The following is a 12832-nucleotide window of genomic DNA, read 5'->3' as shown; positions in this document are numbered from 1 at the left end:
ATTTCCAGCAGTATTAATCTTAATAACCTCAGGTAGCTTCCTCCCTGCAGCCTTTATCTTTCTGTGCAAGCAGCGAAGGAGGGAGCACTGCAACAATTACCCCCTCGTTCTCTCCAGCTGACTCTCTTTTCTGATGAGTATCAACAGGTTAGTCCTGCCCAGACTTCATCCATACCTCTTCTCAGCCCTCAGCAATGACCAGTCCAAAACCTGTAAAATTTAAATTGGGATTTGAGTCTTGAAGTACAGGACACGGAAACAGAAACCAGAATACCTCCCAATAAAGCAGCCTAAAGACTTGAAAACAAAAGCAGCCTTTTGCTCTGCCTTAGAAGTGCCTGTGAACTGCAATTGCAAAATGTACAGCCTTTATCCAAGTCATTCACACAATAGACTGAAGATATTCAAATTCCATTAACAGTGAAAATAGATGATTAAAACACAGATCAGAAATAGGCATCCATCTAGGAACCTGACTCCAAGTAACTGTCACTCACAACTGACAGTATGGTCAGAACAGTTGCTGAAGCTCTCTGGTGTTTGCTTTGCAATGGATTAAACTGCTTCCACTGTGACAAAGCTTTCATTTGTGCTTTCCCTAACAGACTTTCCAATACTAATATGTACCAGATTTCTCCCATTTCACCCAGATTGACTTCTAGGGGGAAAAAAAGCAACATCAAAGCATCTATGGCTCCATCCACCTACCAGCAGCCATTGGCAGACATGTATCATGCAAGCTTAACTATTTTGTAGTTGAAAATAAGTGTGTTAAGTAGCCACTCTCAGGACAGTAAAGGAACATTCTTAACAAGATGCTTTCCTGTTTTTGCTGGCATATCATTAGCCTGAGTAGCATCATCCTTTTTTTGGAAGCAGTTTTAGATAGGTAGCTTCTGCTCAAAATATTGATATGCATATACAGAAACATGGCTGAAAGTACCCAAGTGAGTGCTTTACCCCATAAACTGCATGCTGGAAAACAGATCATTCTTATTCACCACCTCTGCAAAGTCAAGTTCAAGGCATTCTCCCTACCCACTACTTTCCAGACAGAGTCAAAATTGGCTTATTACTTGCTTTAACAGAAACTCTTTTCAATGATAAAAATACTAACACTTCCAGGGTTTTTTTCCTTCAAGTGTGTTTGAGGAAAAGTTTCATTTACCATTATATACTACATTCCACCCATCTTCTTCAGAAAACAGAACAGTGTAAAGGAAATCATACAAACTGCTGGGCTATAATTCTGACTATTCTGTGTAATAAAATGGATAATCCACACTTTGTTGCATGAATGTGACCATGTAATATTTGCTAGTATTTTGACTGGTGTTTATACAAAACTCAGTTAAAACAATAAATAAAACATTAATAATTTGGCTAAAATTTACTCAATCTTAAACACATTTCCTTACCCAACTCCATGCACTGCTTTTCCACATAGCTCCAAATATCAATACCATTTCTGCTATTTACGAGACTTCCTTGTTTTCTCAGTTCTCTGCAAATTTTTAGAAACTGGCAGTGGCTCAGCGAATTTGTCTGCCAAGTCTATTGGCACCCCAGGATTCAGCTCATCTAGACTTACCAATTATTATGTGGTATCTTTGGGTTTTCCATATTCTCCTTAATTTGTTCTGTCTAGGAGCTTTTCCATAGCTCCTCCTGCCGAAATCCTGAACTTGGAGCAGTATCAGAATAAATGGACAATTTGCTGAGAAGGTACTTTAGAGGTCTCCCCTGCTCAGCCCAGCTGGTTGGCAGCTGTTGCTCTAGCTCCAGGGCAATAGCAACCACTTGCCAGGCATCTCAACACTGGGACCTTGACTCCTGGATTTAGTAAGACTCATTCATCTCTTTCTCCCCAAAGCTATCTTCTGGGCTGGAAGTGAAAACTCCTTCATGAAGTCAGAGCTGCCCCAGCACAAAAAGATGTAGCATCTAAACAGGTTTTCTCAAGAACAGCTCAGAATTCTGTAACGTAAGTTAGCGTGGGGCTTGATTAATCACATCTAACATCTTGAGATATTCTGACTAGGATGTTCCCTTGAAGTCATAAACAGAAGGATAAATAGTGTCGGTTGTAAACAGATGCTTCTGCAGATATAACTAGTGCGACTCAAGATTAACAGCCCCCTCGAAATTTCCTTCCTGCCTCTCAGGTTAATTACCCCACCTGATAACTGCACTGAAAGGGACTACAACCTGCAGTTCCAACCTGATCTCTGAAAAGAATAATGACCAGCTAAAATTCTAACCCCCTAAAATGTACATTTTCAGCCTAATAACTCAGGGAACAACAATTAACCCACATGAACCACCTTGTGTATCACAACTAAAATGCTGCAACATAAAATGACAATTCTCTAACACTTAAATCAGTTAACACAGATTAATATGGCAGAAATTTAAGGACCTTTAATATGGCCAAAATAAGCAAATAATATTGTTTGTGGTTTTTTACTCCTTACCCCTGTATCCTTTTCTGTACTTCATTTACTGCCAATTTCTTCCATCTTTCCTATTTTTGTTTACCAAGTGATCCAAATTTTCCTGATGTTGTCTTTTTCAATTCACTTTTCGCTCTGTATTTGTCAGTCTTCCCTTTACTTTTTCTTTTCCTTTGTCATTTATTCCAAATCTCTATGTGTCATTTTCTTCTCACTTCGCTAGGTTCTCACTGACCAAAGAGGCAGGTGGAATGAGAAGAAGCAATTGTTCTGGAGAGTATGGCTTTGTACATTGCAGCTTCCCTTTATGGGAAGGCCAGGCTTTGTTAAAAACTGATTTGCAGTTTTCTCTCAGTCACTTCACAGGCTTTCTGCAGCCTCAGAAAGACATTCTTACCTCAGGCACCATAACAAAACTTTAAGCAATTTCTTCGTATCCTCTAGAAAAAGAAAAAAAAAATTCCTGGACATCCTCTGTGAAGCCAAATTGAAGCTCTATAGCACTACAAACTCACATCCAAATGCTAATAGTAATTATCATTACCTACTTTTCACTGCTTCAGTTATGCCAAAGATGTATCTACCTTTTGGTGTCTTACCATGTCAGACTGCAGGCAGATGACATTTTTGAAGTTCGTCTTAAAGTAACTGCTGAATTTCAGTCTCAAATACTGCAAGAGATACCAGACTGAAAGATTAAGAAATTCCAAATGACAAGGAAAATACAGAACTAATGCTTTCTCCTGTCTGTTGGAAAATAGAATGTTCTGGAAACTTAATTCTTTACAAAGCCCTGCTTTCAACTAATTTTAGTGTTGCACATAATCCAGATCATACACCTTCTTTCCATTCACCTCTGTGAACTGAAAAGGTGAAAGGTAAGAACAACTAGTCTAGAGCAAACATTGAGTCTACCCAAGCCATCCAATACATGTTCTTCATTCATTCTAATGTTGACAAGCTATTCAATAACTTCCTGAGATTCAGTATAGGTCAAGCTAATTTTAGCACTAACACTACAGGCAAAGTTCAGGCCAATATTGAGACAGTTTGCTTTTTTGGTGTTTGGTGGTGGCTTGGGGTTTTGTTTTTCTTTTTTTTGGTGGGGGTAGGATTGTTGGGATTTTTTTTGTTGTTTTTTTTTCTTTAAGTTAGCATCATTTTAGTTCAAGTAAAACAGTTATTTCAAGTTTCTTATTAAATGGCCATGACTTGCATTGACTTGAATCAGTTTCGCTTAGATCATGCTCAAAAACATTTAAGCAATATTATAAATTCCTTTCTTCCTCAATAATTCACTTTCTGTTGTGTAAAAATACCACATCTCAAGCATTTTTGCAATTCTATTCCAGACAAGTATACTGTGACAAAGAAAAGACTGTCAGCATCAAACTTGGAATAAAACAAATTTTTAGATGGCAAGACTGACAACATGACATTTTTAAGGAACACTAACTTACTTTTTCAAAATCAAGACTTATTAAAGCATCTTACCTGGACACAGTCTGCAAACAAAGACAAGTTGTTTAAGAGATGTTTGAAAATACAACCATTTTGTGTTTACCAGTGCTGGTATGTGGGTGTATAAACAGCATTCTCTGAGACAGTGAAAAAACCCAGAGCTGTGAGATCAATCAGACCATCATTTCAACTTCCAAAGCAGTGATGGACTCCTTGTTGTACAGAAATCCGCTTGCCTTCACAGTTTCATTGCCAAGAAGTATTTTGCAACAAGGCAGTTTCCAAAAACAATACTGGGATTCTGTAAGATATTCACCTGATGATGTGAGCGTTTTCTGAAATCTCCCAAAACACTACTTATAACAAAAGTAAACATCCAGAGAGAAACAGGCAGGAGCAATGTGAGAGACTAAGTTATTATTTTTAACTTGTATTTTCTACCTTTACTGTCAAATAGCACATGTCCAGGGAGGTAATTAAAGACTGGACAAGCACACAGGGATTCTCTGCCAGTACTCTTTGTAGTGTCCAGCAACTGATCGTTCAAAAAGATCTTCTAAGCCAGAGATGCTGCCTTTATATTTAGCAACCTTTAATGGATTCATCTTTCAAGTACTGGTTCAGTTACTTTCAAGCAATGTAAACTTCAACATTAATGAGATTTTTTCTCTTTGTTCAGCGTTTTCTTTTTTGCAGGGGGAAGGAATTGCTAAAGAGGAGTGCCACAGCTCACCTTCATGCCTGTGGAGACCACCTTACTTTGTGTGCTTTGAGCCACCACATGCAGATTACATTCAATAACCTCTAGTTCTGGTATCAGGAGAGACAGTGAACAATCACTTCCTATTCATCCTCTCCTTCTGCCACTTGTGATTTTATGTACTTTTATCATTCCCTCTCAACCATCTGGGTTTCAGTCTATTCAGTTATCCTCATAGAGGTGTTGCATGCTATTCATCATTCCTGTCACTCTAAAATCTTTTCATTTTACTACACTGCGTTTGAGATGTAAGAACCCAGAACAACACATTCAAGATGCACGTAACACCAGAGATGTATAAATACGTATTATTCGGGGGGATTAACAATGCCTTATTTTCTTTACTTGCTAGCTAGTAATTCTCAACATTTTAATTAAAATTTTAATCTCTGTTAATCTTATGTTTTTAAAGATCTATAAAACACCCAAGATGCCACTTCCAAGTAATAGCCACGTAGTGGTAGTCCACAGTATGTAAAATAACTGTTCTCCCATATTAGTTATTCTAGATTTCCTGCACCGAATTTCATCTACCATTTTTTCATTGAGGCACTCCATGAAGTAAGGCCCTTTCATAATTCTTCAGTCATATTTACTATTCTGAACAGTCTCTGCAAGCTTTGCCATATTTCTATGCAGCCCTTTTACCAAGAGGTAATGTGAAACATATGCCTAGGCACAGATAGTTGTGGACTTCATTGGTAATTTTTTTCTTGCCATGAAATGTAATTTTTTCCTGCTTCCTATTTCCTAGCTTTTAATCAGTTACTTAGCCATCTTAGAAGTCTTCCTTTTATTCTACAGCAGCTTGCTTGCTCTAACAGCCTGGGATGAAACCCTGTCAACAGCATTTCCTTTCTGAAGGTCATTTCTATATTGCTACCAGTGTTCTATGTGTACCTCAGATCCCACTTCACAGATAGCAGAAAATGATTAAAAATTGACCCTTCCTGCTCTCAATTCTATTGAAACGCATTGTCATACAAATTTGACCTGCTAGTCCCTTCCTTTCTAGTGTTCATACCTACTGACTCATACACATATTTAACAAAACTAAAACAAAAGAAAACATTTCTTGATATTACTTGTTTACAGACTTCATATAAGCATACAATAGGAAATATAGCCACATAAAAATTAGTCTGAAATCTATTCTAGATTTATTACATGTTAAAAGATCAAGTCAAATCTGTCACAGTGTTACGAAATTTTCCCGTCATCTCCACACTGCAAGTGATATATGTTTGCCAGACAATAAAGTTTCAATAGATCTTTATTGCTAATGTGAACAAAGTTTTTTAAAGGATTCTGCTGCACACCAAAGATGTACTGCAGAGGTATATGTTGTTTTTCAAGGGTAGGTGGGGTGGGGAGTGGCACACAGGTAGGACAGATATGACACCCAGCAAGGCTTTGTGTCTGAGAGTGAAAAGCTCCACATATAAAGCAGCAGCCCAACCAAGGATTTTGATATTCAAACAACTGAAGCACTACTGATTTGGAAATGTAGTTTTTCTTACAGTATACAGGTGAATAGCCCATGCCTAATTACAGATTGAAACAATTCAAAATAACACAAGTTTAGAATCTTAACACAGAAAATCTGACCATCAGAGTTTCCAACAAAGCATTCATTCTGGAGCAGACAGGCAACATCATAACACAAATGCAAACAATAGTACAGATAATTTAACTGGATTACTTAATTCCTATGAATTCTTCCAAATAAGTTCTTTAATAAAGCCAGAAATAAAATTCAACTGTCATCTTTTCTGGATGTTTTGGACCATAGCAGTCAGTCATACTCTTGAAGCATGGTCTCACTGAAGCAGCTGCGTATACACAACAAATCACATTTGGACATGTTTCGATCCAAGAGTGGGTAAGGACAAACAGAGGTGAGCAGCAGGCTGTCCTTTAACACTAACACCAACAGTTGCCATGGCAACAGAAGGAATCACTGTAAGAGGCTGGTATCGATCTTTCCATCCCATATTCATTGCCATTTCTTCAGAGTGGTCTTACACAATGCTACCACAGCCAACACCGTTGCACATACCCAGGTTTTGAAGTTAAAAGGATGCAATAGCCGTAAAAAGGCAATAGTGAATAATTAGTTCTTCAGTTTTCCTGGGTAAACAAAAAGAAAGCAGCAGAATTTCCATCTTAGAGCATATTATGCCACGGGAAGGGCGTTGTCTGTATGTATGGCCATGTTTCACCATGCCTTCCATCTACATTTCAAATTCCTGCATGTTCTCCTACAGTGCAGCATCTGTCTGTTCTATTTGTAAGAAGACAGTGACCAATGTCTAGGTCACATATAGCAAAAAGTAGGCTATAGCAAGGGATATTCTATGCTTAGTTGCTAGCCTGCTACATCATGTCAGCATACTACAGATCGGCACAAAGCCAGAAGGATCAGAAAGAAAGTCTAAGTAAACAGATAGAAAAGAGATTTTTTTCAGGGTAACAAAGGCATAGCTCCCTTATAGCACAATTAAATCTATAAATATGGGATAACAGATTATATGAGTATATCAGAGATTTTGGTAAAGACTAATGTTATTTTCAGTAACAATGCATAACTAAGAAATGCATTTAGCTCACAAATTACAGAATAATGCTTTGCTGAAACTACCATAAGGCTTAAATAAAAAATGTATTCGGAAAAGTTTCACTTTCACAAAAAAATGTTTTTTCTGAAGACATGCAAAAACGGGCGAAAAAATGTTCAAAATATTAGACTGCATTAAGGAAATCTTTTAAGACATTCCCATCTGTATTTGTGGCCAGAACAGTTTGCAGAATGTAGCCCTAGATAAGAGCAGAAGGCTGCTTATACAAGAAATATAAAATACCATTCTTGTAAACAAGTAGATCACTTCTACTACATGTACCCTACATTGTCCCAGTCTTGTATAATTATGGTAACAATTCCACAATTCATTATATTTGCACAAAGTTAATATAATAAAACAATAGTATGAAAAGTACTAAGTATCTCCAGAAACTTTATAGTACACAAAGTGATTAACCACTCAAAAAAAAATCATCTAGGTAGCACAGCCTTCAGAAAATGCATCAGTTTCCCTAAGGCAAGTAAAAAAAAAACTAATTAAAAGGGTCTATATTAGTACAGATGCTCTTAACAAAATTTTAACATCTATACTTAATAAAATAGATCCTGTAAAACCTCCTAAACAATACCTACCAGCTGTGTACATCAAGATAACAACTCCACCGTAATCCAAACAAATTATAGCAGTATGTGATATTTAAGAGCTCTGGGAACCCTGTTAATAACAAGTCTCCCATCATAACTTAAAGAAGCAAATAGCCATGGGTCTGCTGAGGACCATTCAACTGCATATACGCTATCTTCATGTTCTTCATAGGTAGCTATTACACTGTCCTGAAGGGGCTCTTTAATCCTAAAATTGTAAAAAAAGAAAAAACACACCAAAAATATAGTAAGGATTTGTGAACACACTCCATTTTAAAGGCAATATTAAGTGTCACTAACATCTAGACACACAAAATCCCATTTAAAGTGTAAGAATGCAGCAGTAGGTTCTAAGGAAATACTCTATACTGTATGTTTGCATGTAGTTACGTTTTAGATAACACAGCAGAGTCAAGTCAATGTTAAAGACACTACTTGTAGGGACAAAGTATTCTCAACTTCAGTGCATTTCCAAGTCTCTCAGAACTTAACACAAAGAATCTCACTCTCTAAAGCAAGTTAAACTACTTTGTATGATCTAAATGCATTTAAACACACCTTTTTACCAATATCTTTTCTCTCACCATGCTCTATCCCTCCTTCTACCCCTTCATTGTTAAATGAATTCTTAATATAGTCTTAGAGATGTGTAGATAGGTAAGAAGTTGCAGTCCCTAACATCAGTCTCTCCTGTGCTGCCATCCTGGATCAATTCTCTCAATGGTAATGGAATGAGGATGGAGGCACCACTCTGAACACTTCAATTTTTATCTCTACAGTTATATCAACACCAGAGTATCATCCAGTATTGTATACCTCACCTCTCACTCTAACACTCAAGCTCCTGGTCACCTACATCACCACAGACAGTCAAGATTACCTTTTGCATTGCAGGAAACTCTGAAGTCCAAACCACCCAAGAATCACTGATTGTGCTCTGCTAAATGAGCACAGCCCTTCCCTCAATTCACAAAGCCATTTCCTCCTCTCAGAACATCACTACAGCAGATTATTCTGTAGCTACACAGTAGGTGAGTTTTCAGAGGATGACCTTAGATTTCCTTCACCCACAGGGAATCATCTGCCTGACAGGAATCAGTCAGCTATTCAGTAGCATCCCTCCACCTCCTAGGAGCAGCCTTGTGCTATACTACAGCTGCAATCCTCCTCACAGAAGCAAAGCCAAAGAGCCTTGTGAATGCCACTCAATCATTTAAGCAGATGCTGCTACTACAGAAATGAAGTATTATTATTGCTGCCTTTGCCCTTTACTGCTGGTATCTGAAAGCAGCTCTGCAATCACAAAGCCTCTGCGGTAACTCAGTTCAATTGCTTGCAGGACACCCCTGCTCCTCCTAACCAGCCAAGCCAGCTGTGAATCTAACACTGCAATTAAAATTCAATTGAATGTAATGAAGAAACCAAAAGCAGCACGATACTGCAGAATAGCATCAGGTATGTAGTTTCAAGGATTTTTATAATTTAATTTTGCTACATTAAAGGTCAACTAATGAAAAAAGCACAAACCTCTGGTTAACTGCAAAGAGCAAGCTTGTTTTGAAATTCTTCTGAATACCTACTTTGATGCAAACCATCTAACAGCAAAGAGCTAACAAATGCACACAGACACTTCATCTCCTGCAACGTGTTTTTCTAACTTTCTGTTAACTGACATGCCCTGTTAAGTGAAAGTTGGTCATGTCCCCAGACAGCAGTGTGCTTCATGCAGTTCTCACCCACTTACCCACAACTCCATTATTCTGAAGGTTTCAGATGTCTCTCCAGATAAGCAGGGGAGTAATGCACAGTGCACATGGCTGTCAGGGGACACGACCGAGTTTCAGCTAACCAGGAGTCTCAGTTAACCAAAGGTTGGATAAACAAGGACAAATAAGCTTCTAGATTAGAGTATTTTCTGTATGCTTGGAGTTGTTTCAGTGTTTCATTTAAATAAGACAGGTCATCTAATTTAATTTACAGAAGTCATAGGGGAATGAGTGCTCAGAAAAGAAGACCATAGATGAACTTCTGTTTGGCATTTCCATTTATAACTACAGTTTTTAACTGTCATTTGTTTATACACTGAATTTCTTCTTAGGTATGAAAGCAAATTTTGTACCTTCTCAGAAAAAGCAAGCATGCTATTCCACTAAGTTAAGTTTTCACTTACTTTTTTGTTTTAAATAACACAGATCTGTGATAACATTATGTATAGACTACTTGTGCAGAAAAATGGCATAGCCTTGAGAGAGTTATTAAGAATCTGAGAAAATCCTCATGGAAGTGATCACTTGGTGTAAAAGAGCCAGATACTATACAAGAAAATCAGGATAGAAAAAGTCATCTCAAAACAAGTGTCTCAGGAACAACACAAAATATCCAAAAGAAATTGTCCATGAGCATCTTTTACAAACATGATGAATGAAAACAGATTAGCCTTAAATTATGTAATTGCAATGAGCCCAGAAGAATTCTGCTAGTGAAATAAAGAGCAGGATTAATTTCATGTCTGTAAAAGATCAATCCAAAAAAATTAAAAACCCAAGAGAAGCAAAGTGGTTTGTGACCTTGCCTGATGCTAAGATATTTCCAAGAAAACACCTGAGATTTCTCTGCATTTTGGCTGTATGTGTGCTTTTTTTTGGTAATCCAGGAATAGGCTGTAGCCACTGTTTTCAAATCTATATGAATCTCGTGTACTTTGAATTTTTGTTTCTGAGGTCCACAATTATCTATTTACTCTTAATATAGTTTTACATATCTTTGACACATTTTGATTTATTAAAGAATCAGCTCAGACTCAGGATTCTAACTCCTCAGATACTACATATAATATGGTTAATGTAAGAAGTTACAGACTTAAGTCAATGTCAGTGTCATAACTGTTAAATAAGGTAACATACTTTTTACGTATATAAACAGAGTCTACAAAAATATTATTTGCATCACAGCATATAGTAGGGTAACACATACAAATCAACTTGTATTTATCTTATGATGTTTTTATCTATTTAGATATTTTAATTTTCTTTCTGTTTTTATCAGTTACTACAATTTTATTTCTCCTTAATATACAGTAGGCCATTTCAGATCCCAACATGCTTTTTGCAATACTATATTCATAAAAGTAGGAATGCTTAAAAGGATACTGCTATACTGTTATGTGCATTACTCCTATCTCAGAAACTTCCCATTTCATAGTTACCAACTCTTGATGACAATGCTCAGGTTATTTGGCTTCTTGGGTTAAATGCCTAACACTGGCCACCTATGGCAGGTTTTGAAAAAGGGAGGTGAGCTCAGGACTCGCAATTTCTTCCCAGTCTGAGCAGACAAGAAACAGAAAGAGTAGCTGTACAGAGCTGGATATAAGGTAAACTTCCTTCTATGCTACTTTAATATGTATAATTCAGGTTGTCACCTGTTTTTCCACAGAAGCTGCAGGTTATGGGTATAAACACAGCTATGTATATGTACCACACCTATATGCAGCATGTATAGCTATGCTATAAATTGTTCAGTGTAGCACAGGGGTAGGTGCTTGGCCTATGACCCCCTGATAGACCAATCTGTGTAGACAGTATTTATTAAGCATACCTGGTAATCACTCGTCATGCCTAGCAAGCTTAGTGTGCTATTTTCTTCCTTGCCCTAAACCTTTCTGCCCCTTAAAAAAGTTATTTAGTTTCTTGTTTTCCCATAATATTTTCAATATTTTATTCTGACCAGACTAAAATACATTTTGTATTCTTATATATTTCCTTGCAATGCATCAGCTGACAAAGCATCACACTTCTATGCCACCGAGAATTCACTGTAGGAAACGTGCAATCTCTACCTACAACATGCATAAATTTCAGACCTGTGCCACACAGAGCTGAAAATGGACTCTGTTCTCTTTGTAGACTTATTCAAATGGCACAATCCTGACCAGCTTCTACAAAAGGAAAGGAGCTTTCATTTTACTAGATAACTTTGAGGTTAATTGTGTTACAGATTCGAGAAAGAAGCCTGCTCAGCCTTGGATAATTATTTTCATGCAGAGAGCTGTTATTTCCAATTACTGCTCATGCTAACAACTACTTAAGTTTGCAGTGCTTGCAATTCTGTTTTGTCACCACAATGTTCAATAAAATATGGTTTTCAGTCAGCAAAAATCATTAATTCCTTATCACAGTCAAAATTAAATCCTCTTTAATCCAAAAATCACTATGAAATAGAAGTGAATCAATCAATAAAGCAGCAACATGTACTGCAGCATCCAAAAATGAATCCTGAAAAGCACAGCATTGGATTCCCAAAATAAACCTTGTGGATAGCCTTTCCCTTTAACTTCAGGACAAAATTGTTTCTGGTAATATTAGGCAATATATGACTTGCTTCTTCACTCTCAAGAAAAAATGAATTCAAATATGCCTATACTCAAACACAGTTTTTATAGATAGTAATTAGCCATTCATACTATTCTGAGCATTATAATTTTTTTACACAAGAAAAAGCCTTCTGAACTGCTTCTATAGAAAAACATCATCTTGAAAAACAGGAAAAGTATATTTTTATATAACAGGTTTCACAGATGTCCTAATATGCAAAATACATTACGGAAGATATACCTACTCATGAGGGTCAAAGAGAGAAACAGTAGAGAAAAAAACATGAGCTTTTGAAGCAAAATAGTCCAGCAACTGAAAAGTGCTATTGCACCAGATTTGGCCCAGATTCTTACGCATCAAACGAAATAAAGTCCTGAGTCCTGACATCCCCCAAACCAGAAACTATTTAAGCTTTTCTAATTGAGTCTCTTTTTGATTCCGTAACATAATCCTATGACTTCTAGATTTCTCCAAGACATAAATGCCACAAGCAAAATGGCATAAAAATTAACACTATTGACAGCTGTGTGAAAATATCCTGAAAGTCTGCCTCAGCATG

General features: G+C 37.0%; 1 protein-coding gene across 1 annotated transcript in view; it reads right to left on the bottom strand.

Annotated features, from left to right (window-relative positions):
* Positions 1-5788: 5788 nt before the first annotated feature.
* EIPR1 (EARP complex and GARP complex interacting protein 1) overlaps positions 5789-12832 on the bottom strand; it is a 70552-nt gene continuing 63508 nt past the window's right edge. The window contains exons 9-10 of the mRNA XM_071548393.1: positions 7889-8108; positions 5789-6804 (exon numbers count right to left, since the gene is read on the bottom strand). Coding sequence (XP_071404494.1) covers positions 7934-8108 — 175 coding nt within the window. The 3' untranslated portion in view covers positions 5789-6804; positions 7889-7933. The remainder of the gene's footprint in view (positions 6805-7888; positions 8109-12832) is intronic.

Source organism: Pithys albifrons, chromosome 2, assembly GCF_047495875.1.
Source record: "Pithys albifrons albifrons isolate INPA30051 chromosome 2, PitAlb_v1, whole genome shotgun sequence".
NCBI classification, from domain to species: Eukaryota; Metazoa; Chordata; class Aves; order Passeriformes; family Thamnophilidae; genus Pithys; species Pithys albifrons.
This window is presented reverse-complemented; position numbering and strand designations above follow the sequence as displayed.